At 40.1% G+C, this 27,021-nt stretch overlaps 3 protein-coding genes across 9 annotated transcripts; all 3 read right to left on the reverse strand.

The window, feature by feature from the left end:
- Positions 1–3,176: 3,176 nt before the first annotated feature.
- Positions 3,177–7,209, reverse strand: LOC136695559 (uncharacterized). 3 transcript variants are annotated; one of them, XM_066669697.1, is made up of 8 exons: positions 6,689–7,209; positions 5,997–6,046; positions 5,832–5,900; positions 5,632–5,709; positions 5,416–5,514; positions 5,065–5,121; positions 4,876–4,959; positions 3,177–4,771 (listed from the first exon to the last, which is right to left on the reverse strand). In XM_066669697.1, the coding sequence occupies exons 1-8, from the start codon at positions 7,116–7,118 to the stop codon at positions 4,622–4,624; spliced, it is 1,017 nt and encodes a 338-aa protein (XP_066525794.1). In that variant the 5' UTR covers positions 7,119–7,209; the 3' UTR covers positions 3,177–4,621. The 3 variants fall into 3 exon arrangements, with proteins under 3 accessions (XP_066525794.1, XP_066525795.1, XP_066525796.1); XM_066669698.1 differs by lacking the exon at positions 5,632–5,709; XM_066669699.1 differs by lacking the exons at positions 5,416–5,514; positions 5,632–5,709.
- Positions 7,210–12,624: 5,415 nt separating this feature from the next.
- On the reverse strand, positions 12,625–16,650 carry LOC136695570 (uncharacterized). Of its 3 annotated transcripts, XR_010802306.1 has the most exons (8): positions 16,130–16,650; positions 15,478–15,527; positions 15,313–15,381; positions 15,113–15,190; positions 14,937–14,995; positions 14,546–14,602; positions 14,357–14,440; positions 14,198–14,252 (listed from the first exon to the last, which is right to left on the reverse strand). XR_010802306.1 is itself a non-coding variant. In XM_066669719.1 (6 exons), the coding sequence occupies exons 1-6, from the start codon at positions 16,557–16,559 to the stop codon at positions 14,103–14,105; spliced, it is 840 nt and encodes a 279-aa protein (XP_066525816.1). In that variant the 5' UTR covers positions 16,560–16,650; the 3' UTR covers positions 12,625–14,102. The 3 variants fall into 3 exon arrangements, 1 of the variants encoding a protein (XP_066525816.1); XR_010802305.1 differs by lacking the exon at positions 14,198–14,252 and having other exon boundaries at positions 14,367–14,440; positions 14,883–14,995; XM_066669719.1 differs by lacking the exons at positions 14,937–14,995; positions 15,113–15,190 and having other exon boundaries at positions 12,625–14,252.
- Positions 16,651–22,066: 5,416 nt separating this feature from the next.
- LOC136695568 (uncharacterized) lies at positions 22,067–26,101 on the reverse strand. 3 transcript variants are annotated; one of them, XR_010802304.1, is made up of 8 exons: positions 25,581–26,101; positions 24,920–24,969; positions 24,755–24,823; positions 24,555–24,632; positions 24,379–24,437; positions 23,988–24,044; positions 23,799–23,882; positions 23,640–23,694 (listed from the first exon to the last, which is right to left on the reverse strand). XR_010802304.1 is itself a non-coding variant. In XM_066669716.1 (6 exons), exons 1-6 carry the CDS (start codon positions 26,008–26,010, stop codon positions 23,545–23,547), a joined length of 840 nt encoding a protein of 279 aa, XP_066525813.1. In that variant the 5' UTR covers positions 26,011–26,101; the 3' UTR covers positions 22,067–23,544. The 3 variants fall into 3 exon arrangements, 1 of the variants encoding a protein (XP_066525813.1); XR_010802303.1 differs by lacking the exon at positions 23,640–23,694 and having other exon boundaries at positions 23,809–23,882; positions 24,325–24,437; XM_066669716.1 differs by lacking the exons at positions 24,379–24,437; positions 24,555–24,632 and having other exon boundaries at positions 22,067–23,694.
- Positions 26,102–27,021: the final 920 nt, after the last annotated feature.

Below are 27,021 nucleotides of genomic sequence, written 5' to 3' on the forward strand. Positions count from 1 at the left end.
CCAGTGTCATGTCCAATGTCAAAAACCCTGTCAAGTCCCATGTGTCCACTCCTGTCCTGTCCAGTCCGTTCTCGTCTCTTGCTGCCCCCCTTTGTCAGTCTCCTGTCATGTCCCATGTCCCGTCTTGTATATTCGGTCCTGTCGTGTCCCCAGCTCCTGTGTCTGTTCCCGTCCTGTCCTGAGTCCTGTCACCCGTTGGTTTGTTGTCCTGTCTTGTTTTCCGTGCCCTCTCCAGTGCCAGCTCCTGGGGGGTTTAGGAGTACCCGCCCGGGAGTTGCGCGTTCTTGGGGGGGGCATCTGTCACGCCTTCGTCCTGTCAGTCTGTTGTCCCCGCCATGTGCTTTATTCGCACATGGCTATGTTTTGTTTATATCCTTGTCTCCGCCCTCGTCCCGCCTCCTCGTCTGTCATGTGTTAACCCGTCCTCGTTATCTGTCCAGGTGTGTCTCGTTTGTGTCTGTATTTAAGCCCTCTTGTGTCACGTCCTGTTTGTCGTACATTTCCCCTTTATCCTGTGTTTAGTTGGTCATGTTATTTAGTCTGTCCGTCTGTCTCTAGAGTTTCCCCGTTTCTTCTCCTTTTTCGTCGTGTCGCTTTTCGTCCGTCTGTCCTGTTCTCCCTGTCCAGTTTCCTTTGTTTTATTTAGCTTGTTTGGCTCCTTGTTTGTTTGTGTCCTGTTTAAGTATCGTTGTTTTGTTTATATTAAATTATCCCGTGTTTTAGCGAATGCGTCCGCCTCCCTCAATCCGCCCCTCGTTCCTGACAGTGACCCTTCAATGTTACATTCTCTCTCTCTCTCTCTCTCTCTCTCTCTCTCTCTCTCTATATATATATATATATATATATATATATATCTCTACGATAAGCAAACTGGTGTAGGTCCAGCGTAGCAGGCAGGCAGGACTTCAAGTGAGAAAGAACTAGTCTTTCAAAGCACTTGGAAATTATTGGGGTGAGTGCAACAGGTCGAAAGTCATTTAAGTCTGAAGCAGTAGAGTGCTTAGGCACAGGCACAATGGTGGCAGACTTAAAGATGGATGGTACAGCTGCATGGGCAAGCGAAACATTAAAGATGTGAGTGAAGACACCCGCGAGTTCCACAGCATAAGCTCTTAGCACACGGCCAGGTACACCATCAGGGCCAGCTGCTCTTCGTGCATTCGCTTTGCTCAGCATGCGACTGACGTCCGAAGTGGAAAGTACAAGTGGGTTGTCGTCTGGTGGAGGATCGTTTATTGAAGATATCTTGTTGCCATGGTCGAACCGAGCGTAGAAGTTGTTCAGCTCATCAGGGAGTGAAGCACTGTTGGTAGATGGAAAAGAGCTAGCTGGTTTTTAGTCAGTCAGGGTGTGTATTCCCTGCCACATACGCCGAGGGTCAGTGGAGGTAAAGTGCTCCTCAATCCGGTGTTTGTAGCAGTGCTTGGCTATAGCTATTCCTCTCCTCAGGTTAGCTCTGGCCAAGCTGTATGCTTCCAGGTCTCCTGATCTGAAGGCAGCATCTCTGGCTTTGAGCAGAGAGCAAACCTCCCTGTTCATCCAGGGCTTCTGATTAGGGAATGTTATTATTGTCTTTTGTGATGTCACTCTGTCCACACAGTTGTTGATGTGTTTCAGGACAGAGTCAGTGTAGGTGTCCAAGTGGATGTGTGAGCCTGTGGTGGCTCGGGCAGCATACTCACTCCAGTCGGTGTGCTGGAACTGTTGCTGAAGGAAGGAGTCAGCCCCATCCATCCAGATCTTTACAGTTCTGGTTGAAGGCTTAATCCTCTGCATGACTGGAGTGTAGTTGGAAAGCAGGATCAAAGAAAGATGATCGGAAAATCCGAGATGGAGGAGGGGTGTTGTTTTGTATGCATCTGCCACGTTTGTATAGTGATCAGTGGCATCCAATAGTGTGTAGCTAAATCCAGTAATGTCCAGTAGAATCCAGCAATGCCCAGTTATCTCAAGTAGTGTTCACTAGTGTCCACTAGTAGTCTGTATGTCCAGCAGGATCTTTTTGTGTCCAGTTATTTGAAGTGTGTAACATTGGATAATACGTGATTGTGTTCATTAGTAGACCAAAGTGGCTCTCACAGACAGGGGGGAAAAAAGAAAACCCAGAGCAGAAGCACTCCCTACGAGGATGTTTTAGCTGATAACAGACATATTCTACACCTTTTCTATAAAATAACGGAACACTACGTAATAATTTTACCTTACAATTACAGCTTCAAATTCATTTTGATGCTCCGCAGAGCTGTAAAATAGAGAACAGAGCCTCTGTTTTTGCTTTTTTTTTGTGTTCAGCACTGCAGAGAGTACACTATGTACTCACTCCTTCCCCAGTACAGTGCTGGAAAAAAATGACACTGGGGGGAGACTAAGAAGCCAAAAACCCAGACCATACCTACTGTTTCTTTAACACAGCTCTGGGGTCTTAATGAAATATGTTACATGCTCTTGTCAAAATGCCACAAAGATCTAACAACACAGAACCTCTTGCAAACTTTATAGATGTTCGCTCTTATTTTACCCTGTCCCAATGTATTTATTTATTTTTGGAGTGTGTTGTAGATATGAAATTTGTTAATGTTTGTAAAATACAGTCAAGTTGATATTTGAAAACACTGGAAATCTGTCAGTTAAATAAAAGTTCAAGACAGTGAACAAATCACAGATTCCTCTTTTGTCTGCACTTCTACATCTAATGTCTTCTACGTGGTCAAAGAAATAAACACAATTTCAAACAACATACAATCCTAATTGACATGTAGTTTGTCTCGCAAAAACTTATGTATTGAATGAAATAAACCTCATTTCCAGAAAAAGTGGTACTTCTTGTAAAATAAATGTGTGATTTGTTCATTCTCTTGAGCTGTATTTAACTAATAACATGATCATAACGCTAACAAGTAAAGAGCACACTGGTAAATGAAAGTCAGACAAGAAACTGAGTTTATAAAGGTTTTATTTCATGTTTTAACCAGGATATTTATTTTTGTTACTGCACATTGGATTATATAAAGAGGATTCATCTACTAACCTAATTAATGACACTATTGTTAGAGTTAAACATGTTTTTGAATAATTTATACATAGTAATATATAACCTAATAAGTGCTGTTAATCTGCTTGCGATATCAAAAGTGCTTAAGTATTATTATTATTATTATTATTATTATATTGTTTATTTTTTGTTGTTATTAAAATGGAATTTGTCTGTCATTTACTTAAAATGCAGAAATATAATCACTTCAAAATACTTTTTGCAAACTAATTTACTACAACCAGCTTTTACATTAAAATTATCTCTAGGTTTACACACTCATTGTCCATTTGAGCAGCTCCACTGACCATATGGGTGCCCATTGTAGTTCTACAACTACAGAATATAATCCACTTGTTGCTCTGCATACATTTTTGCCCACTTTCACTGGCTGTAAATGTGCATTTTGTAGTTCTACACACACAGACTGTAGTCCTGTTGCTCCACTCCATGTTCTTTAGTGTTCGGGACCTCCCAGTGTAAAACCCCAGAGCAGGTATTACATGTGATGGGTCCTTCTCACTGACTTGGTGGTGGTCTGATAGTAAGTGATGTGCTGGTGGACATAGCAGTGCTGCTGTAGTTTTTAAACCCCACAGGTTGTTGTCCTGCATACCTAGCCATTTTCAGCCTGTTGGTCAAAGGTCAGGATCCCCCCAGGACAGTGTGTGTGGTAATGGTGTGAGTGGCTCAGACACAGCCGTGCTTCTTGAGGTTTTAAAGCCCTCAGTGTCACTGCTGGACTGAGAACAGTTTATTGACCAAAAATACCCACCCAACAGCCTCCCGTGACCAAAAGACAAGAGGATCACTAACACAAACTGTGGACGATGCCTGGGTACATTTTGAAAACTCCAGCAGCACTGCTGTGTCTGATCCACTCATACCAGTGAAACACACACTAACACACCAACACCATGTCAATGTCCTTACAGAATTGAGAATAATACCTGCTATGTGGTCATCCTGTGGGGGTCCTGTCCATTGAAGTACAGGGTAAAAGGGGGCTAACAGTATGCAAAGCAAAAGTCTTTCATTGTAAATCTACTAAATCCACCAATAGTCAGTGGAGAAAAAAAATTAACAATGGTTTCTACTAGTTTTGTGAACTACTTACTAGAAGCTACAATTTTATAATACGCTAAAAACATGTTAATTATTAAGTTAGATTTGGCTTCTAATTACTTTAAAGCAGTACAGTAAAATCACTTCCTATTTGGTAGGTCTAGTTTATCAGAGTCTAATGTAGCATTTTGGTTTTTTACTTATTACTTTTTTTTTTACTTTTTTTTTCAGAATCCTCAAAAATGAACACGAACAAAAGAGTATTTTAAAAGTAGAGGTAGAGAGTGGAGAGAGAGAGAGAGAGAGAGAGAGAGAGAGAGAGATGATGGTGGAAAGGCTGTGACACCTGTAAAAAAAACAACACACACACATTTTAATAAACATGTAAAATAACAGCTGTGTACATGTAAAATGACTAAAGCAGAATAAAAACAGCTGTCACAGAGTAAACTGTATGCTACACAATTCACTAACTAAAAAGTAAGTATAATGAAAGATGCTTTAAAGGATATGGTAAAATGTGGTTCAGTGGAACCCAGGTGGAGGTCCAAGAGGTCTGGGAGCTAGCTGTGGAACCACTGGAGTCTCAAGGATATGGGTGCTGCTGGACTCAGAAGAACGAAAGCACCCATCCTCAGTAGTGACTCCTCTGTATGTCTTGGACACTTTCATTTGCTGGAAAAACACACAGAAAAACAATAAATAAATGAGGTACAGGAAGTCAGAATGTCAAGAGTAATTGCTTATTTAGTGAAAGTACATCATCAGGAAACTCTTACAAGAAACTGCGAGCGGGTCACAGAGGTGATGGTCGACTCTGTGCTGAGGTTGGCAGTCAGCACAGAAATCTGGCGTCCAACGCACTGAAAGAGCAGAGGAAGTGTTTTATCACAGTTACTCCACAATCATTTTGCCACTGATCATTCTTTGGTGAAAAGCTCCACTATTGAAACTGGTACTAGCTTTACCTTAATGTAGGCCACAGCCTTCACGGTGGCAAAGTGCATGGGAGGGAGCTGTGAGTCCTGCAAAAGAGACAGACCTTCTATTTTCATACTGCACAAATAATAGACAGATTTTCCTCAGTGCCGCCCGCTGAGGTTGCAGACAGCGAATTTTCCATTCAGCTGCTTGATTAGCACAAAGCTAGCACTAGCACACAGACCTGGAAAACAATACTTTATTTATAATTCTTAAAGCAGATGTAAAGTCATTAAAGAAAATTTATCAAGTCGTGAGTTATTATCTTTAAACTATAAAAGCATTGACAGACTGATGAACACCATAAAGATAATTTCCATTCACTTCTATAACGTTACCTCTGGAAACAGGTGGTAGAAGTCATTGGTGAGCACCCACCAATGTTCACTTTCCAGGCCTCTATACACAGACTTGTGCTGCATTGTCACCTCCACTTGCTGTGAACATTAAGAGAGAGGTAATGAACAGTAATGACCCATGGAGAAAGAATAATAACGATGGTATTATCACTCTGTTCTTAGATGTCCACTCTTAACACATAAATAAGTACAAACCTTTTCACCATTAGAAAAACTCAGAGAGATAGTTGTGGCCTGCATCCTGTGGACACGCAGAACATACCCACAGCTCTCCTGTTGGACCAGAACAAAGAGGAATGAAAACTTTATGGACAACCAGAACACTTCTGATTAAAAGCTGGAGAAACTAAAGAATAATAATTTTGTCTAAACAGCAGACAGGCTGTATTTCTCACCTTCAGTGTCAACCGTGGTATGATCCACAGCCGGCTGGAGGGCCCCTGGGCATCTGGTGCAATGAGATCCTGAGTAAGAAAATATATTTGCTGTTAAATATGAAATTCAGAGCAAGTAGTACTATGTTGTCTGAAATCTATGAATGGTTTATAATGTGATTTTACCTCATAGCTTTGGTCAGCCACTGGCAACGTAACAGCCAGCTCCTGTAGATCTGTGGTCAGATTAAAACAACAGAATAAACACATTCATCATTACAACAGATAAACTAGCAACATGTAAATGGTAGCATTTCAGGTTCTGTGTAATATATATATATATACAGAGAGAGAGAGAGAGAGAGAGAGAGAGAGAGAGAGAGAGAGAGAGAGAGAGAGAGAGAGAGAGAGAGAGAGAGAGAGAGAGAGAGAGAGAATATGAGAGAGAGGGAGTTTTATGTGGCGTCAGAGCATTTGAACTGATTCAAAGAATCGACACTGGATATTCGGGCATCGACACGTACTCGAATCACAGGCCGTCGCGTTGCCATGACAACAAATAACAAAAAATGCTGAAACACTATTATAATAATGTTTTGCCATTTTGCAGCAATAAAACACTAAACTAAATAAAATGAGTTACTTTTGTCCACAGCCGCATCTACTTATGAGTTTAGAAGTCCAACAAATCCTCAGAAAATTGCATTCAAGTGGTTTACAGTGCCGCTTAATGGTCGATGCGCGTCAATACAGCTCCGTAACCACACTAACGCTATCAAAGGGTTAAACAAGACACAAGCCCACAGGGAGCGGTCATGTTTTAAAGTATTTTGCTAAGTATAATTACTGAGTGAAGTTTTGGGAGAAAAGATACTTACCCTCCAAGTGGTCCGCTTTCAGAACTACTGCAGCTGACCGCTTCGATTTGTGCCTCCTGTGAAGAAAAGCACAGCCAGCTACAGCTGCAGTGGTAAATCCAGTGAAGTACAGCACTGGACGCAGACTGAGCCCACGAGGAAAAAGTGGAAAGTCCATCGCAGAAAGCGCAGAGTCTCGAGAGTAGAGCAGTGTGCGTCTGTCTCTGAGAAAGTCGGTGAACGACTGAAATTTAAATAATAACAGTACGTTTAAAAGTACACTCAATGGAACACACCAAGGTTCTACTGCAGCTTCCTTCAGCCTGAGAGATGACGTCTGAGTCCAAACCTGTTTACACAGGGTGACCAGACGTCCTCTTTTTGCCGGACATGTCCTCTTTTCCTTCTGTCCCTTTAACGACATTATTTTATTACTCCCGTTATTACTCATTATTGTAATCACACACTAGACTTGACCCTGGGCACTAACATAAAAAACCTAAATATTCTCCCCCAGTCTTCCACAGTCTCAGACCACTACCTAATTTCATATGAACTGAGTTTAGATATTAAAACATGTACATGCCCACATTACTATCTAAAGCGCTCACTAACCCCATCTACAGCCCCTAAATTTTGTCACATCCTGGCCCAATCTTGTTTGTTTTCCTCCGCCATGTGGCTCTGTCTGTCTGTTATTGTCCATGTCTCCGCCTTTGTTCCGCCTCCTTGTCCTTTACCCTCGTTATCTGTGTCAGGTGTGTCTTGTTTGTTCATGTATTTAAGACCCGTTGTGTCACTTCCTGTCATCGGTCATTTGTTTTGTATTTTTTTTTTTGCTTGCTATGTTCCTAGTCGTGTTATTTCGTGCATTTCCAAATTCCTAGTCGTTTTGTTTCCAGTTCCTCGTGTTGTTTCATTCCCATATCTAATCATGTTGTTTATCATCTATTCCTTGGTTCGTGTTTACCCTCAAGTTCGTTTGTGTTTGTTTTGTTCTGTCGTTAATAAAGTATCTGTGTTGTAGCGTGTGCGTCCGTCTCCGTCAGTCCGCCCTTCGAGTCTCCGTGACAAATTTACTGAAAACATCACTGATTCATTGACCTCAGTCAGTAGTCCAACAGACCCACTGGAGATGGACAGACTAACTGACTACTTAGATAACACACTTCGATCAACTTTAGATAGTGTAGCACCACTTAAGCATATAAAGCTATGACAGAAAAAACTCGTTCCTTGGTATAATGAAGAAACACTCACCTTAAAACAAACAGTAAGGAAATTAGAGCGGAAATGGTGGTCGACTAAACTGGAAGTATTTCACTGTGCCTGGAAAGACAGCCTTATCGAATATAGAAGGGCGATCGTCAATGCACGTTCAGCACATCTGTCCTCATTGATTGAATATAATAATAACAATCCTAGAGCACTCTTTAATGTAATCTCTAAACTTACAAACAATCGGGCAGCTACTGATCCACAGATCCCAGCCATTCACACCAGCAATGCTTTTATGGACTTTTTTAACAATAAGATTGAAAATATTAGACAAACAATAAATACCATATTACTAAATCCAGCCTGTCAGTCATCTGGTGTGGATGATATAGAACAAAACATAGAAGAAAAACTAGAGGACTTTGACCCACTACCACAGCTAGAATTGGAGAAAATCATCTAATGGTCAAATTGTACGACCTGCACACTTGATGCAATACCAACAAAACTATTTAAAGAAGTATTACCAGTCATAATCAATCCCCTTTTAACAATCACAAATTCGTCCCTTAGACTGGGTCACGTACCCAAAGCATTTAAACTAGCAGTTATTAAACCCAAGATCAAGAAACCGAATCTTGATCCTAGTGTACTATCAAATTACAGACCTATGTCTAACCTTCCCTTCATATCTAAGATCTTAGAAAAAGTTGTGGCCCAACAACTTGGGTCATACTTGCATAAAAATAACATATATGAAAAATTTCAATCTGGTTTTAGGCCACACCATAGCACAGAAACGGCTTTAGTTAAGATAACAAACGACCTTCTTCTCGCCTCTGATCGAGGCTGCGTATCCATGCTAGTTCTACTCGACCTCAGTGCAGCTTTTGATACAATTGATCATACTATTCTGCTAGAAAGATTAAAAAAACATGGTTGGAATAACAGGAACGGCCCTATCATGGTTTAAGTCTTACCTCACAGATCGCTACCAAAGTAAATAATGTTCCTTCTATTCATACAAAAATGAGATTTGGAATTCCCCAAGGCTCCATTCTAGGACCTTTACTATTCATATTATACATGCTGCCACTGGGCAGAGTTATTAGCAGGCATGGCATTACCTTCCACAGTTACGCAGATGACACACAGTTATACATATCAGCCAAACCAGATGACAAACCAACACTAAAGAAAATGGAGGACTGTGTTAAAGACGTGAAGCATTGGATGTCATACAATTTCCTTCTGCTAAACAGCGACAAAACCGAGGTTCTCCTTCTAGGCCCAAAACCTGCTATAAATAAGGTATCAGACTTGATACATAATTTTGACTTCCCTGTTCTCCCTAGCTCATCAGCTAAAAATCTGGGTGTTATAACTAATTCAGATCTATCATTTGATCAGCATATAGGTAACATTACAACAACAGCTTTCCTACATCTTCGGAACCTCACTAAGTTAAGAAATTCCTTATCCCTCCCAGATGCGGAAACATTAGTTCACGCTTTTATTACATCAAGATTAGATTATTGCAATGCACTTTTATCAGGATGCTCCAGCAGAAACTTGAGTAAACTCCAGCTAATTCAAAATGCTGCAGCCAGGGTCCTCAATAAAACTAGAAAATTTGATCATATCAGCCCAGTCTTATCGGCCCTTCACTGGCTTCCAGTTAAATTCCGTATTGATTACAAAATTCTTTTACTCACGTATAAATCCCTACACGGTCTCGCCCCTGAATACCTGCGAGACTATGACCCACCAAGATTACTCAGATCTCAGGGCGCCGGCCTCTTACTAGTACCCAGAATTCATAAGACTTCAGCGGGGGGGGGGGAGGTTTCTCCTACAAAGCCCCTCAGCTCAGGAACAATCTTCCAGCTAGTGTTCGGGACACAGACACAGTCACTATGATTAAGTCTAGGCTGAAAACAAACTTGTTCAGTTTTTCCTTTGGCAACTTACCTCCGTTTAGTATAAGGTTGTCGTTTCAGGAACTCATGGACATGGGGAATCAGGGTAAACGCGAATGATGTGCTCACAATTTCTCTTGTTTGGAGCGGAAGGATGTCTTTGCCTGAGCTCCTTCTGGTTTCCCTCCTCCCAGTCTGTTATAGTCAGATCCGTCACTACACTAATGAAAATATTCACATGCTCTTTTTCTCTGCTGCACTCAACTAAACTAACTGCTTCCCTTTACTGTTTTCTGAGAAAATGGTGGCCCACTGATGGATGTTTGCTGGATTCTCCTGCGGCCCAGACCAGACCAGCTGCTCACCTCCATCTACTGCGGCCAGCCTCTGCCCCCTCACGATGATCAACTACACTGAAGTAGAAATGGACTCAGATTAGCAACACTGACTGATTCTTCCAATCTGATGCACTATTATTATGCCCCAAGATTGATGTCAGTATTATGATGATTTATTATTATTATTATTATTATTATTATTATTATTATTATTATGTAGCATAATGACACTTCATTGGTGACAATTTAAAATTAAATCTATAGTTTGATCAGAGGAGGATGGGTCCCCTTTGTGAGTCTTGGTTCCTCCCAAGGTTTCTTCCTCCAGCCTCGAGGGAGTTTTTCCTTGCCACTGTCGCCTTCGGCTTGCTCGCATTGGGCTTTGATTTAAATGTTCTGTTCTGAAACTGTGAAGCTGCTTTGTGACAATTTCAGTTGTAAAAGGCTCTATATAAATAAATTTGATTTGATTTGATTTGATTTGTGATGCCAACCTGCCTCATGTGTCCTCTTCTTTTGGAAACTCATATGTGGTCACCCTAGTTTACACTCAAAATGTGTTCGATACGGCCGTGTTTTAGGCCACTGCCCTGATCGAAATAGATTCAGAAATTGAAGCCTAAATACCTCCAAGAATACAGAATAATTCCAGTACCATATTAGATTAGATTAGATTAGATTAGATTAGATTAGATTCAACTTTATTGTCATTGTGCAGAGTACAAGTACAGGGCCAATGAAATGTAATTAGCATCTAACCAGAAGTGCAATATATAACATTATTTACATAATTTACACAAAGAGCAGTTGTGATTATTTACATAAATTGCAGTTGTGATATAACACTGTGATTATGGAAGTTGTAACCATATATACATATTGAAATATAAAACATGTAGGCGATGCATTATGTACTGAAGGATGAATGAAATACAACTTTACAGATGGTACAATGAAATGATTGTGCAATGTTTATTTAAAGTGCCTGAATAGTGCTCATCCGGATAACAGCCTCAGGAAAAAAACTTTTACGAAGCCTGTTAGTGCGGGTACGGAGGCTCCTGTAACGTCTGCCAGATGGTAAAAGGCTTTTGTGATGTCACTCTGTCCACACAGTTGTTGATGTGTTTCAGGACAGAGTCAGTGTAGGTGTCCAAGTGGATGTGTGAGCCTGTGGTGGCTCGGGCAGCATACTCACTCCAGTCGGTGTGCTGGAACTGTTGCTGAAGGAAGGAGTCAGCCCCATCCATCCAGATCTTTACAGTTCTGGTTGAAGGCTTAATCCTCTGCATGACTGGAGTGTAGTTGGGAAGCAGGAACAAAGAAAGATGATCAGAAAGTCTGAGATGGGGGAGGGGTGTTGTTTTGTATGCATCTGCCACATTTGTATAGTGATCAGTGGCATCCAATAGTGTGTAGCTAAATCCAGTAATGTCCAGTAGAATCCAGCAATGCCCAGTTATCTCAAGTAGTTTTCACTAGTGTCCACTAGTAGTCTGTATGTCCAGCAGGATCTTTTTGTGTCCAGTTATTTGAAGTGTGTAACATTGGATAATACGTGATTGTGTTCATTAGTAGACCATAGTGGCTCTCACAGACAGGGGGGAAAAAAGAAAACACAGAGCAGAAGCACTCCCTACGAGGATGTTTTAGCTGATAACAGACATATTCTACACCTTTTCTATAAAATAAAGGAACACTACGTAATATTTTTACCTTACAATTACAGCTTCAAATTCATTTTGATGCTCCGCAGAGCTGTAAAATAGAGAACAGAGCCTCTGTTTTTGCTTTTTTTTTTGTTCAGCACTGCAGAGAGTACACTATGTACTCACTCCTTCCCCAGTACAGTGCTAGAATAAAATGACACTAGGGGGAGACTAAGAAGCCAAAAACCCAGACCATACCTACTGTTTCTTTAACACAGCTCTGGGGTCTTAATGAAATATGTTACATGCTCTTGTCAAAATGCCACAAAGATCTAACAACACAGAACCTCTTGCAAACTTTATAGATGTTCGCTCTTATTTTACCCTGTCCCAATGTATTTATTTATTTTTGGAGTGTGTTGTAGATATGAAATTTGTTAATGTTTGTAAAATACAGTCAAGTTGATATTTGAAAACACTGGAAATCTGTCAGTTAAATAAAAGTTCAAGACAGTGAACAAATCACAGATTCCTCTTTTGTCTGCACTTCTACATCTAATGTCTTCTACGTGGTCAAAGAAATAAACACAATTTCAAACAACATACAATCCTAATTGACATGTAGTTTGTCTCGCAAAAACTTATGTATTGAATGAAATAAACCTCATTTCCAGAAAAAGTGGTACTTCTTGTAAAATAAATGTGTGATTTGTTCATTCTCTTGAGCTGTATTTAACTAATAACATGATCATAACGCTAACAAGTAAAGAGCACACTGGTAAATGAAAGTCAGACAAGAAACTGAGTTTATAAAGGTTTTATTTCATGCTTTAACCAGGATATTTATTTTTGTTACTGCACATTGGATTATATAAAGAGGATTCATCTACTAACCTAATTAATGACACTATTGTTAGAGTTAAACATGTTTTTGAATAATTTATGCATAGTAATATATAACCTAATAAGTGCTGTTAATCTGCTTGCGATATCAAAAGTGCTTAAGTATTACTATTATTATTATTATTATTATTATTATTATTATTATTATTATATTGTTTATTTTTTGTTGTTATTAAAATGGAATTTGTCTGTCATTTACTTAAAATGCAGAAATATAATCACTTCAAAATACTTTTTGCAAACTAATTTACTACAACCAGCTTTTACATTAAAATTATCTCTAGGTTTACACACTCATTGTCCATTTGAGCAGCTCCACTGACCATATGGGTGCCCATTGTAGTTCTACAACTACAGAATATAATCCACTTGTTGCTCTGCATACATTTTTGCCCACTTTCACTGGCTGTAAATGTGCATTTTGTAGTTCTACACACACAGACTGTAGTCCTGTTGCTCCACTCCATGTTCTTTAGTGTTCGGGACCTCCCAGTGTAAAACCCCAGAGCAGGTATTACATGTGATGGGTCCTTCTCACTGACTTGGTCGTGCTCTGATAGTAAGTGATGTGCTGGTGGACATAGCAGTGCTGCTGTAGTTTTTAAACCCCACAGGTTGTTGTCCTGCATACCTAGCCATTTTTCAGCCTGTTGGTCAAAGGTCAGGATCCCCCCAGGACAGTGTGTGTGGTAATGGTGTGAGTGGCTCAGACACAGCCGTGCTTCTTGAGTTTTTAAAGCCCTCAGTGTCACTGCTGGACTGAGAACAGTTTATTAACCAAAAATACCCACCCAACAGCCTCCCGTGACCAAAAGACAAGAGGATCACTAACACAAACTGTGGACGATGCCTGGGTACATTTTGAAAACTCCAGCAGCACTGCTGTGTCTGATCCACTCATACCAGTGAAACACACACTAACACACCAACACCATGTCAATGTCCTTACAGCATTGAGAATAATACCTGCTATGTGGTCATCCTGTGGGGGTCCTGCCCATTGAAGTACAGGGTAAAAGGGGGCTAACAGTATGCAAAGCAAAAGTCTTTCATTGTAAATCTACTAAATCCACCAATAGTCAGTGGAGAAAAAAAATTAACAATGGTTTCTACTAGTTTTGTGAACTACTTACTAGAAGCTACAATTTTATAATACGCTAAAAACATGTTAATTATTAAGTTAGATTTGGCTTCTAATTACTTTAAAGCAGTACAGTAAAATCCTTCCTATTTAAAAAAAACAACACACACACATTTTAATAAACATGTAAAATAACAGCTGTGTACATGTAAAATGACTAAAGCAGAATAAAAACAGCTGTCACAGAGTAAACTGTATGCTACACAATTCACTAACTAAAAAGTAAGTATAATGAAAGATGCTTTAAAGGATATGGTAAAATGTGGTTCAGTGGAACCCAGGTGGAGGTCCAAGAGGTCTGGGAGCTAGCTGTGGAACCACTGGAGTCTCAAGGATATGGGTGCTGCTGGACTCAGAAGAACGAAAGCACCCATCCTCGGTAGTGACTCCTCTGTATGTCTTGGACACTTTCGTTTGCTGGAAAAACACACAGAAAAACAATAAATAAATGAGGTACAGGAAGTCAGAATGTCAAGAGTAATTGCTTATTTAGTGAAAGTACATCATCAGGAAACTCTTACAAGAAACTGCGAGCGGGTCACAGAGGTGATGGTCGACTCTGTGCTGAGGTTGGCAGTCAGCACAGAAATCTGGCGTCCAACGCACTGAAAGAGTGGAGGAAGTGTTTTATCACAGTTACTCCACAATCATTTTGCCACTGATCATTCTTTGGTGAAAAGCTCCACTATTGAAACTGGTACTAGCTTTACCTTAATGTAGGCCACAGCCTTCACGGTGGCAAAGTGCATGGGAGGGAGCTGTGAGTCCTGCAAAAGAGACAGACCTTCTATTTTCATACTGCACAAATAATAGACAGATTTTCCTCAGTGCCGCCCGCTGAGGTTGCAGACAGCGAATTTTCCATTCAGCTGCTTGATTAGCACAAAGCTAGCACTAGCACACAGACCTGGAAAACAATGCTTTATTTATAATTCTTAAAGCAGATGTAAAGTCATTAAAGAAAATTTATCAAGTCGTGAGTTATTATCTTTAAACTATAAAAGCATTGACAGACTGATGAACACCATAAAGATAATTTCCATTCACTTCTATAACGTTACTTCTGGAAACAGGTGGTAGAAGTCATTGGTGAGCACCCACCAATGTTCACTTTCCAGGCCTCTATACACAGACTTGTGCTGCATTGTCACCTCCACTTGCTGTGAACATTAAGAGAGAGGTAATGAACAGTAATGACCCATGGAGAAAGAATAATAACGATGGTATTATCACTCTGTTCTTAGATGTCCACTCTTAATACATAAATAAGTACAAACCTTTTCACCATTAGAAAAACTCAGAGAGATAGTTGTGGCCTGCATCCTGTGGACATGCAGAACATACCCACAGCTCTCCTGTTGGACCAGAACAAAGAGGAATGAAAACTTTATGGACAACCAGAACACTTCTGATTAAAAGCTGGAGAAACTAAAGAATAATAATTTTGTCTAAACAGCAGACAGGCTGTATTTCTCACCTTCAGTGTCAACCGTGGTATGATCCACAGCCGGCTGGAGGGCCCCTGGGCATCTGGTGCAATGAGATCCTGAGTAAGAAAATATATTTGCTGTTAAATATGAAATTCAGAGCAAGTAGTACTATGTTGTCTGAAATCTATGAATGGTTTATAATGTGATTTTACCTCATAGCTTTGGTCAGCCACTGGCAACGTAACAGCCAGCTCCTGTAGATCTGTGGTCAGATTAAAACAACAGAATAAACACATTCATCATTACAACAGATAAACTAGCAACATGTAAATGGTAGCATTTCAGGTTCTGTGTAATATTTATATATATACAGAGAGAGAGAGAGAGAGAGAGAGAGAGAGAGAGAGAGAGAGAGAGAGAGAATATGAGAGAGAGGGAGTTTTATGTGGCGTCAGAGCATTTGAACTGATTCAAAGAATCGACACTGGATATTCGGGCATCGACACGTACTCGAATCACAGGCCGTCGCGTTGCCATGACAACAAATAACAAAAAATGCTGAAACACTATTATAATAATGTTTTGCCATTTTGCAGCAATAAAACACTAAACTAAATAAAATGAGTTACTTTTGTCCACAGCCGCATCTACTTATGAGTTTAGAAGTCCAACAAATCCTCAGAAAATTGCATTCAAGTGGTTTACAGTGCCGCTTAATGGTCGATGCGCGTCAATACAGCTCCGTAACCACACTAACGCTATCAAAGGGTTAAACAAGACACAAGCCCACAGGGAGCGGTCATGTTTTAAAGTATTTTGCTAAGTATAATTACTGAGTGAAGTTTTGGGAGAAAAGATACTTACCCTCCAAGTGGTCCGCTTTCAGAACTACTGCAGCTGACCGCTTCGATTTGTGCCTCCTGTGAAGAAAAGCACAGCCAGCTACAGCTGCAGTGGTAAATCCAGTGAAGTACAGCACTGGACGCAGACTGAGCCCACGAGGAAAAAGTGGAAAGTCCATCGCAGAAAGCGCAGAGTCTCGAGAGTAGAGCAGTGTGCGTCTGTCTCTGAGAAAGTCGGTGAACGACTGAAATTTAAATAATAACAGTACGTTTAAAAGTACACTCAATGGAACACACCAAGGTTCTACTGCAGCTTCCTTCAGCCTGAGAGATGACGTCTGAGTCCAAACCTGTTTACACAGGGTGACCAGACGTCCTCTTTTTGCCGGACATGTCCTCTTTTCCTTCTGTCCCTTTAACGACATTATTTTATTACTCCCGTTATTACTCATTATTGTAATCACACACTAGACTTGACCCTGGGCACTAACATAAAAAACCTAAATATTCTCCCCCAGTCTTCCACAGTCTCAGACCACTACCTAATTTCATATGAACTGAGTTTAGATATTAAAACATGTACATGCCCACATTACTATCTAAAGCGCTCACTAACCCCATCTACAGCCCCTAAATTTTGTCACATCCTGGCCCAATCTTGTTTGTTTTCCTCCGCCATGTGGCTCTGTCTGTCTGTTATTGTCCATGTCTCCGCCTTTGTTCCGCCTCCTTGTCCTTTACCCTCGTTATCTGTGTCAGGTGTGTCTTGTTTGTTCATGTATTTAAGACCCGTTGTGTCACTTCCTGTCATCGGTCATTTGTTTTGTATTTTTTTTTTTGCTTGCTATGTTCCTAGTCGTGTTATTTCGTGCATTTCCAAATTCCTAGTCGTTTTGTTTCCAGTTCCTCGTGTTGTTTCATTCCCATATCTAATCATGTTGTTTATCATCTATTCCTTGGTTCGTGTTTACCCTCAAGTTCGTTTGTGTTTGTTTTGTTCTGTCGTTAATAAAGTATCTGTGTTGTAGCGTGTGCGTCCGTCTCCGTCAGTCCGCCCTTCGAGTCTCCGTGACAAATTTACTGAAAACATCACTGATTCATTGACCTCAGTCAGTAGTCCAACAGACCCACTGGAGATGGACAGACTAACTGACTACTTAGATAACACACTTCGATCAACTTTAGATAGTGTAGCACCACTTAAGCATATAAAGCTATGACAGAAAAAACTCGTTCCTTGGTATAATGAAGAAACACTCACCTTAAAACAAACAGTAAGGAAATTAGAGCGGAAATGGTGGTCGACTAAACTGGAAGTATTTCACTGTGCCTGGAAAGACAGCCTTATCGAATATAGAAGGGCGATCGTCAATGCACGTTCAGCACATCTGTCCTCATTGATTGAATATAATAATAACAATCCTAGAGCACTCTTTAATGTAATCTCTAAACTTACAAACAATCGGGCAGCTACTGATCCACAGATCCCAGCCATTCACACCAGCAATGCTTTTATGGACTTTTTTAACAATAAGATTGAAAATATTAGACAAACAATAAATACCATATTACTAAATCCAGCCTGTCAGTCATCTGGTGTGGATGATATAGAACAAAACATAGAAGAAAAACTAGAGGACTTTGACCCACTACCACAGCTAGAATTGGAGAAAATCATCTAATGGTCAAATTGTACGACCTGCACACTTGATGCAATACCAACAAAACTATTTAAAGAAGTATTACCAGTCATAATCAATCCCCTTTTAACAATCACAAATTCGTCCCTTAGACTGGGTCACGTACCCAAAGCATTTAAACTAGCAGTTATTAAACCCAAGATCAAGAAACCGAATCTTGATCCTAGTGTACTATCAAATTACAGACCTATGTCTAACCTTCCCTTCATATCTAAGATCTTAGAAAAAGTTGTGGCCCAACAACTTGGGTCATACTTGCATAAAAATAACATATATGAAAAATTTCAATCTGGTTTTAGGCCACACCATAGCACAGAAACGGCTTTAGTTAAGATAACAAACGACCTTCTTCTCGCCTCTGATCGAGGCTGCGTATCCATGCTAGTTCTACTCGACCTCAGTGCAGCTTTTGATACAATTGATCATACTATTCTGCTAGAAAGATTAAAAAAACATGGTTGGAATAACAGGAACGGCCCTATCATGGTTTAAGTCTTACCTCACAGATCGCTACCAAAGTAAATAATGTTCCTTCTATTCATACAAAAATGAGATTTGGAATTCCCCAAGGCTCCATTCTAGGACCTTTACTATTCATATTATACATGCTGCCACTGGGCAGAGTTATTAGCAGGCATGGCATTACCTTCCACAGTTACGCAGATGACACACAGTTATACATATCAGCCAAACCAGATGACAAACCAACACTAAAGAAAATGGAGGACTGTGTTAAAGACGTGAAGCATTGGATGTCATACAATTTCCTTCTGCTAAACAGCGACAAAACCGAGGTTCTCCTTCTAGGCCCAAAACCTGCTATAAATAAGGTATCAGACTTGATACATAATTTTGACTTCCCTGTTCTCCCTAGCTCATCAGCTAAAAATCTGGGTGTTATAACTAATTCAGATCTATCATTTGATCAGCATATAGGTAACATTACAACAACAGCTTTCCTACATCTTCGGAACCTCACTAAGTTAAGAAATTCCTTATCCCTCCCAGATGCGGAAACATTAGTTCACGCTTTTATTACATCAAGATTAGATTATTGCAATGCACTTTTATCAGGATGCTCCAGCAGAAACTTGAGTAAACTCCAGCTAATTCAAAATGCTGCAGCCAGGGTCCTCAATAAAACTAGAAAATTTGATCATATCAGCCCAGTCTTATCGGCCCTTCACTGGCTTCCAGTTAAATTCCGTATTGATTACAAAATTCTTTTACTCACGTATAAATCCCTACACGGTCTCGCCCCTGAATACCTGCGAGACTATGACCCACCAAGATTACTCAGATCTCAGGGCGCCGGCCTCTTACTAGTACCCAGAATTCATAAGACTTCAGCGGGGGGGGGGGGGAGGTTTCTCCTACAAAGCCCCTCAGCTCAGGAACAATCTTCCAGCTAGTGTTCGGGACACAGACACAGTCACTATGATTAAGTCTAGGCTGAAAACAAACTTGTTCAGTTTTTCCTTTGGCAACTTACCTCCGTTTAGTATAAGGTTGTCGTTTCAGGAACTCATGGACATGGGGAATCAGGGTAAACGCGAATGATGTGCTCACAATTTCTCTTGTTTGGAGCGGAAGGATGTCTTTGCCTGAGCTCCTTCTGGTTTCCCTCCTCCCAGTCTGTTATAGTCAGATCCGTCACTACACTAATGAAAATATTCACATGCTCTTTTTCTCTGCTGCACTCAACTAAACTAACTGCTTCCCTTTACTGTTTTCTGAGAAAATGGTGGCCCACTGATGGATGTTTGCTGGATTCTCCTGCGGCCCAGACCAGACCAGCTGCTCACCTCCATCTACTGCGGCCAGCCTCTGCCCCCTCACGATGATCAACTACACTGAAGTAGAAATGGACTCAGATTAGCAACACTGACTGATTCTTCCAATCTGATGCACTATTATTATGCCCCAAGATTGATGTCAGTATTATGATGATTTATTATTATTATTATTATTATTATTATTATTATTATTATGTAGCATAATGACACTTCATTGGTGACAATTTAAAATTAAATCTATAGTTTGATCAGAGGAGGATGGGTCCCCTTTGTGAGTCTTGGTTCCTCCCAAGGTTTCTTCCTCCAGCCTCGAGGGAGTTTTTCCTTGCCACTGTCGCCTTCGGCTTGCTCGCATTGGGCTTTGATTTAAATGTTCTGTTCTGAAACTGTGAAGCTGCTTTGTGACAATTTCAGTTGTAAAAGGCTCTATATAAATAAATTTGATTTGATTTGATTTGATTTGTGATGCCAACCTGCCTCATGTGTCCTCTTCTTTTGGAAACTCATATGTGGTCACCCTAGTTTACACTCAAAATGTGTTCGATACGGCCGTGTTTTAGGCCACTGCCCTGATCGAAATAGATTCAGAAATTGAAGCCTAAATACCTCCAAGAATACAGAATAATTCCAGTACCATATTAGATTAGATTAGATTAGATTAGATTAGATTAGATTCAACTTTATTGTCATTGTGCAGAGTACAAGTACAGGGCCAATGAAATGTAATTAGCATCTAACCAGAAGTGCAATATATAACATTATTTACATAATTTACACAAAGAGCAGTTGTGATTATTTACATAAATTGCAGTTGTGATATAACACTGTGATTATGGAAGTTGTAACCATATATACATATTGAAATATAAAACATGTAGGCGATGCATTATGTACTGAAGGATGAATGAAATACAACTTTACAGATGGTACAATGAAATGATTGTGCAATGTTTATTTAAAGTGCCTGAATAGTGCTCATCCGGATAACAGCCTCAGGAAAAAAACTTTTACGAAGCCTGTTAGTGCGGGTACGGAGGCTCCTGTAACGTCTGCCAGATGGTAAAAGGCTTTTGTGATGTCACTCTGTCCACACAGTTGTTGATGTGTTTCAGGACAGAGTCAGTGTAGGTGTCCAAGTGGATGTGTGAGCCTGTGGTGGCTCGGGCAGCATACTCACTCCAGTCGGTGTGCTGGAACTGTTGCTGAAGGAAGGAGTCAGCCCCATCCATCCAGATCTTTACAGTTCTGGTTGAAGGCTTAATCCTCTGCATGACTGGAGTGTAGTTGGGAAGCAGGAACAAAGAAAGATGATCAGAAAGTCTGAGATGGGGGAGGGGTGTTGTTTTGTATGCATCTGCCACATTTGTATAGTGATCAGTGGCATCCAATAGTGTGTAGCTAAATCCAGTAATGTCCAGTAGAATCCAGCAATGCCCAGTTATCTCAAGTAGTTTTCACTAGTGTCCACTAGTAGGCTGTATGTCCAGCAGGATCTTTTTGTGTCCAGTTATTTGAAGTGTGTAACATTGGATAATACGTGATTGTGTTCATTAGTAGACCATAGTGGTTCTCACAGACAGGGGGGAAAAAAGAAAACCCAGAGCAGAAGCACTCCCTACGAGGATGTTTTAGCTGATAACAGACATATTCTACACTTTTTCTATAAAATAAAGGAACACTACGTAATATTTTTACCTTACAATTACAGCTTCAAATTCATTTTGATGCTCCGCAGAGCTGTAAAATAGAGAACAGAGCCTCTGTTTTTGCTTTTTTTTTTTTGTTCAGCACTGCAGAGAGTACACTATGTACTCACTCCTTCCCCAGTACAGTGCTAGAATAAAATGACACTAGGGGGAGACTAAGAAGCCAAAAACCCAGACCATACCTACTGTTTCTTTAACACAGTTCTGGGGTCTTAATGAAATATGTTACATGCTCTTGTCAAAATGCCACAAAGATCTAACAACACAGAACCTCTTGCAAACTTTATAGATGTTCGCTCTTATTTTACCCTGTCCCAATGTATTTATTTATTTTTGGAGTGTGTTGTAGATATGAAATTTGTTAATGTTTGTAAAATACAGTCAAGTTGATATTTGAAAACACTGGAAATCTGTCAGTTAAATAAAAGTTCAAGACAGTGAACAAATCACAGATTCCTCTTTTGTCTGCACTTCTACATCTAATGTCTTCTACGTGGTCAAAGAAATAAACACAATTTCAAACAACATACAATCCTAATTGACATGTAGTTTGTCTCGCAAAAACTTATGTATTGAATGAAATAAACCTCATTTCCAGAAAAAGTGGTACTTCTTGTAAAATAAATGTGTGATTTGTTCATTCTCTTGAGCTGTATTTAACTAATAACATGATCATAACGCTAACAAGTAAAGAGCACACTGGTAAATGAAAGTCAGACAAGAAACTGAGTTTATAAAGGTTTTATTTCATGCTTTAACCAGGATATTTATTTTTGTTACTGCACATTGGATTATATAAAGAGGATTCATCTACTAACCTAATTAATGACACTATTGTTAGAGTTAAACATGTTTTTGAATAATTTATGCATAGTAATATATAACCTAATAAGTGCTGTTAATCTGCTTGCGATATCAAAAGTGCTTAAGTATTACTATTATTATTATTATTATTATTATTATTATTATTATTATTATATTGTTTATTTTTTGTTGTTATTAAAATGGAATTTGTCTGTCATTTACTTAAAATGCAGAAATATAATCACTTCAAAATACTTTTTGCAAACTAATTTACTACAACCAGCTTTTACATTAAAATTATCTCTAGGTTTACACACTCATTGTCCATTTGAGCAGCTCCACTGACCATATGGGTGCCCATTGTAGTTCTACAACTACAGAATATAATCCACTTGTTGCTCTGCATACATTTTTGCCCACTTTCACTGGCTGTAAATGTGCATTTTGTAGTTCTACACACACAGACTGTAGTCCTGTTGCTCCACTCCATGTTCTTTAGTGTTCGGGACCTCCCAGTGTAAAACCCCAGAGCAGGTATTACATGTGATGGGTCCTTCTCACTGACTTGGTCGTGCTCTGATAGTAAGTGATGTGCTGGTGGACATAGCAGTGCTGCTGTAGTTTTTAAACCCCACAGGTTGTTGTCCTGCATACCTAGCCATTTTTCAGCCTGTTGGTCAAAGGTCAGGATCCCCCCAGGACAGTGTGTGTGGTAATGGTGTGAGTGGCTCAGACACAGCCGTGCTTCTTGAGTTTTTAAAGCCCTCAGTGTCACTGCTGGACTGAGAACAGTTTATTAACCAAAAATACCCACCCAACAGCCTCCCGTGACCAAAAGACAAGAGGATCACTAACACAAACTGTGGACGATGCCTGGGTACATTTTGAAAACTCCAGCAGCACTGCTGTGTCTGATCCACTCATACCAGTGAAACACACACTAACACACCAACACCATGTCAATGTCCTTACAGCATTGAGAATAATACCTGCTATGTGGTCATCCTGTGGGGGTCCTGCCCATTGAAGTACAGGGTAAAAGGGGGCTAACAGTATGCAAAGCAAAAGTCTTTCATTGTAAATCTACTAAATCCACCAATAGTCAGTGGAGAAAAAAAATTAACAATGGTTTCTACTAGTTTTGTGAACTACTTACTAGAAGCTACAATTTTATAATACGCTAAAAACATGTTAATTATTAAGTTAGATTTGGCTTCTAATTACTTTAAAGCAGTACAGTAAAATCCTTCCTATTTAAAAAAAACAACACACACACATTTTAATAAACATGTAAAATAACAGCTGTGTACATGTAAAATGACTAAAGCAGAATAAAAACAGCTGTCACAGAGTAAACTGTATGCTACACAATTCACTAACTAAAAAGTAAGTATAATGAAAGATGCTTTAAAGGATATGGTAAAATGTGGTTCAGTGGAACCCAGGTGGAGGTCCAAGAGGTCTGGGAGCTAGCTGTGGAACCACTGGAGTCTCAAGGATATGGGTGCTGCTGGACTCAGAAGAACGAAAGCACCCATCCTCGGTAGTGACTCCTCTGTATGTCTTGGACACTTTCGTTTGCTGGAAAAACACACAGAAAAACAATAAATAAATGAGGTACAGGAAGTCAGAATGTCAAGAGTAATTGCTTATTTAGTGAAAGTACATCATCAGGAAACTCTTACAAGAAACTGCGAGCGGGTCACAGAGGTGATGGTCGACTCTGTGCTGAGGTTGGCAGTCAGCACAGAAATCTGGCGTCCAACGCACTGAAAGAGTGGAGGAAGTGTTTTATCACAGTTACTCCACAATCATTTTGCCACTGATCATTCTTTGGTGAAAAGCTCCACTATTGAAACTGGTACTAGCTTTACCTTAATGTAGGCCACAGCCTTCACGGTGGCAAAGTGCATGGGAGGGAGCTGTGAGTCCTGCAAAAGAGACAGACCTTCTATTTTCATACTGCACAAATAATAGACAGATTTTCCTCAGTGCCGCCCGCTGAGGTTGCAGACAGCGAATTTTCCATTCAGCTGCTTGATTAGCACAAAGCTAGCACTAGCACACAGACCTGGAAAACAATGCTTTATTTATAATTCTTAAAGCAGATGTAAAGTCATTAAAGAAAATTTATCAAGTCGTGAGTTATTATCTTTAAACTATAAAAGCATTGACAGACTGATGAACACCATAAAGATAATTTCCATTCACTTCTATAACGTTACTTCTGGAAACAGGTGGTAGAAGTCATTGGTGAGCACCCACCAATGTTCACTTTCCAGGCCTCTATACACAGACTTGTGCTGCATTGTCACCTCCACTTGCTGTGAACATTAAGAGAGAGGTAATGAACAGTAATGACCCATGGAGAAAGAATAATAACGATGGTATTATCACTCTGTTCTTAGATGTCCACTCTTAATACATAAATAAGTACAAACCTTTTCACCATTAGAAAAACTCAGAGAGATAGTTGTGGCCTGCATCCTGTGGACATGCAGAACATACCCACAGCTCTCCTGTTGGACCAGAACAAAGAGGAATGAAAACTTTATGGACAACCAGAACACTTCTGATTAAAAGCTGGAGAAACTAAAGAATAATAATTTTGTCTAAACAGCAGACAGGCTGTATTTCTCACCTTCAGTGTCAACCGTGGTATGATCCACAGCCGGCTGGAGGGCCCCTGGGCATCTGGTGCAATGAGATCCTGAGTAAGAAAATATATTTGCTGTTAAATATGAAATTCAGAGCAAGTAGTACTATGTTGTCTGAAATCTATGAATGGTTTATAATGTGATTTTACCTCATAGCTTTGGTCAGCCACTGGCAACGTAACAGCCAGCTCCTGTAGATCTGTGGTCAGATTAAAACAACAGAATAAACACATTCATCATTACAACAGATAAACTAGCAACATGTAAATGGTAGCATTTCAGGTTCTGTGTAATATTTATATATATACAGAGAGAGAGAGAGAGAGAGAGAGAGAGAGAGAGAGAGAGAGAGAGAGAGAGAGAGAGAGAATATGAGAGAGAGGGAGTTTTATGTGGCGTCAGAGCATTTGAACTGATTCAAAGAATCGACACTGGATATTCGGGCATCGACACGTACTCGAATCACAGGCCGTCGCGTTGCCATGACAACAAATAACAAAAAATGCTGAAACACTATTATAATAATGTTTTGCCATTTTGCAGCAATAAAACACTAAACTAAATAAAATGAGTTACTTTTGTCCACAGCCGCATCTACTTATGAGTTTAGAAGTCCAACAAATCCTCAGAAAATTGCATTCAAGTGGTTTACAGTGCCGCTTAATGGTCGATGCGCGTCAATACAGCTCCGTAACCACACTAACGCTATCAAAGGGTTAAACAAGACACAAGCCCACAGGGAGCGGTCATGTTTTAAGTATTTTGCTAAGTATAATTACTGAGTGAAGTTTTGGGAGAAAAGATACTTACCCTCCAAGTGGTCCGCTTTCAGAACTACTGCAGCTGACCGCTTCGATTTGTGCCTCCTGTGAAGAAAAGCACAGCCAGCTACAGCTGCAGTGGTAAATCCAGTGAAGTACAGCACTGGACGCAGACTGAGCCCACGAGGAAAAAGTGGAAAGTCCATCGCAGAAAGCGCAGAGTCTCGAGAGTAGAGCAGTGTGCGTCTGTCTCTGAGAAAGTCGGTGAACGACTGAAATTTAAATAATAACAGTACGTTTAAAAGTACACTCAATGGAACACACCAAGGTTCTACTGCAGCTTCCTTCAGCCTGAGAGATGACGTCTGAGTCCAAACCTGTTTACACAGGGTGACCAGACGTCCTCTTTTTGCCGGACATGTCCTCTTTTCCTTCTGTCCCTTTAACGACATTATTTTATTACTCCCGTTATTACTCATTATTGTAATCACACACTAGACTTGACCCTGGGCACTAACATAAAAAACCTAAATATTCTCCCCCAGTCTTCCACAGTCTCAGACCACTACCTAATTTCATATGAACTGAGTTTAGATATTAAAACATGTACATGCCCACATTACTATCTAAAGCGCTCACTAACCCCATCTACAGCCCCTAAATTTTGTCACATCCTGGCCCAATCTTGTTTGTTTTCCTCCGCCATGTGGCTCAGTCTGTCTGTTATTGTCCATGTCTCCGCCTTTGTTCCGCCTCCTTGTCCTTTACCCTCGTTATCTGTGTCAGGTGTGTCTTGTTTGTTCATGTATTTAAGACCCGTTGTGTCACTTCCTGTCATCGGTCATTTGTTTTGTATTTTTTTTTTGCTTGCTATGTTCCTAGTCGTGTTATTTCGTGTTTTTCCAAATTCCTAGTCGTTTTGTTTCCAGTTCCTCGTGTTGTTTCATTCCCATATCTAATCATGTTGTTTATCATCTATTCCTTGGTTCGTGTTTACCCTCAAGTTCGTTTGTGTTTGTTTTGTTCTGTCGTTAATAAAGTATCTGTGTTGTAGCGTGTGCGTCCGTCTCCGTCAGTCCGCCCTTCGAGTCTCCGTGACAAATTTACTGAAAACATCACTGATTCATTGACCTCAGTCAGTAGTCCAACAGACCCACTGGAGATGGACAGACTAACTGACTACTTAGATAACACACTTCGATCAACTTTAGATAGTGTAGCACCACTTAAGCATATAAAGCTATGACAGAAAAAACTCGTTCCTTGGTATAATGAAGAAACACTCACCTTAAAACAAACAGTAAGGAAATTAGAGCGGAAATGGTGGTCGACTAAACTGGAAGTATTTCACTGTGCCTGGAAAGACAGCCTTCTCGAATATAGAAGGGCGATCGTCAATGCACGTTCAGCACATCTGTCCTCATTGATTGAATATAATAATAACAATCCTAGAGCACTCTTTAATGTAATCTCTAAACTTACAAACAATC

This window comes from Hoplias malabaricus, chromosome 4 (assembly GCF_029633855.1).
Source record: "Hoplias malabaricus isolate fHopMal1 chromosome 4, fHopMal1.hap1, whole genome shotgun sequence".
Classification (NCBI taxonomy): domain Eukaryota; kingdom Metazoa; phylum Chordata; class Actinopteri; order Characiformes; family Erythrinidae; genus Hoplias; species Hoplias malabaricus.

Bases quoted from the DNA above. Each gene is read 5' to 3' on its own strand.
- LOC136695559 (XM_066669697.1), bottom strand. From the start codon at position 7,118: ATGAGTAATAACGGGAGTAATAAAATAATGTCGTTAAAGGGACAGAAG. The intron at 6,047-6,688 runs GTAAGTATCTTT...ATCTGACCACAG, and splicing joins GAAAGCGGACCACTTGGAGG to ATCTACAGGAGCTGGCTGTT. The intron at 5,901-5,996 runs GTAAAATCACAT...TTTCTTACTCAG, and splicing joins TGGCTGACCAAAGCTATGAG to GATCTCATTGCACCAGATGC.
- LOC136695568 (XM_066669716.1), bottom strand. From the start codon at position 26,010: ATGAGTAATAACGGGAGTAATAAAATAATGTCGTTAAAGGGACAGAAG. The intron at 24,045-24,754 runs GTGAGAAATACA...TCTCTTTTGCAG, and splicing joins TACCACGGTTGACACTGAAG to GACTCACAGCTCCCTCCCAT. The intron at 23,695-23,798 runs GTAAGAGTTTCC...GTGTTTTTCCAG, and splicing joins TGACCCGCTCGCAGTTTCTT to CAAACGAAAGTGTCCAAGAC.
- LOC136695570 (XM_066669719.1), bottom strand. From the start codon at position 16,559: ATGAGTAATAACGGGAGTAATAAAATAATGTCGTTAAAGGGACAGAAG. The intron at 15,528-16,129 runs GTAAGTATCTTT...ATCTGACCACAG, and splicing joins GAAAGCGGACCACTTGGAGG to ATCTACAGGAGCTGGCTGTT. The intron at 14,603-15,312 runs GTGAGAAATACA...TCTCTTTTGCAG, and splicing joins TACCACGGTTGACACTGAAG to GACTCACAGCTCCCTCCCAT.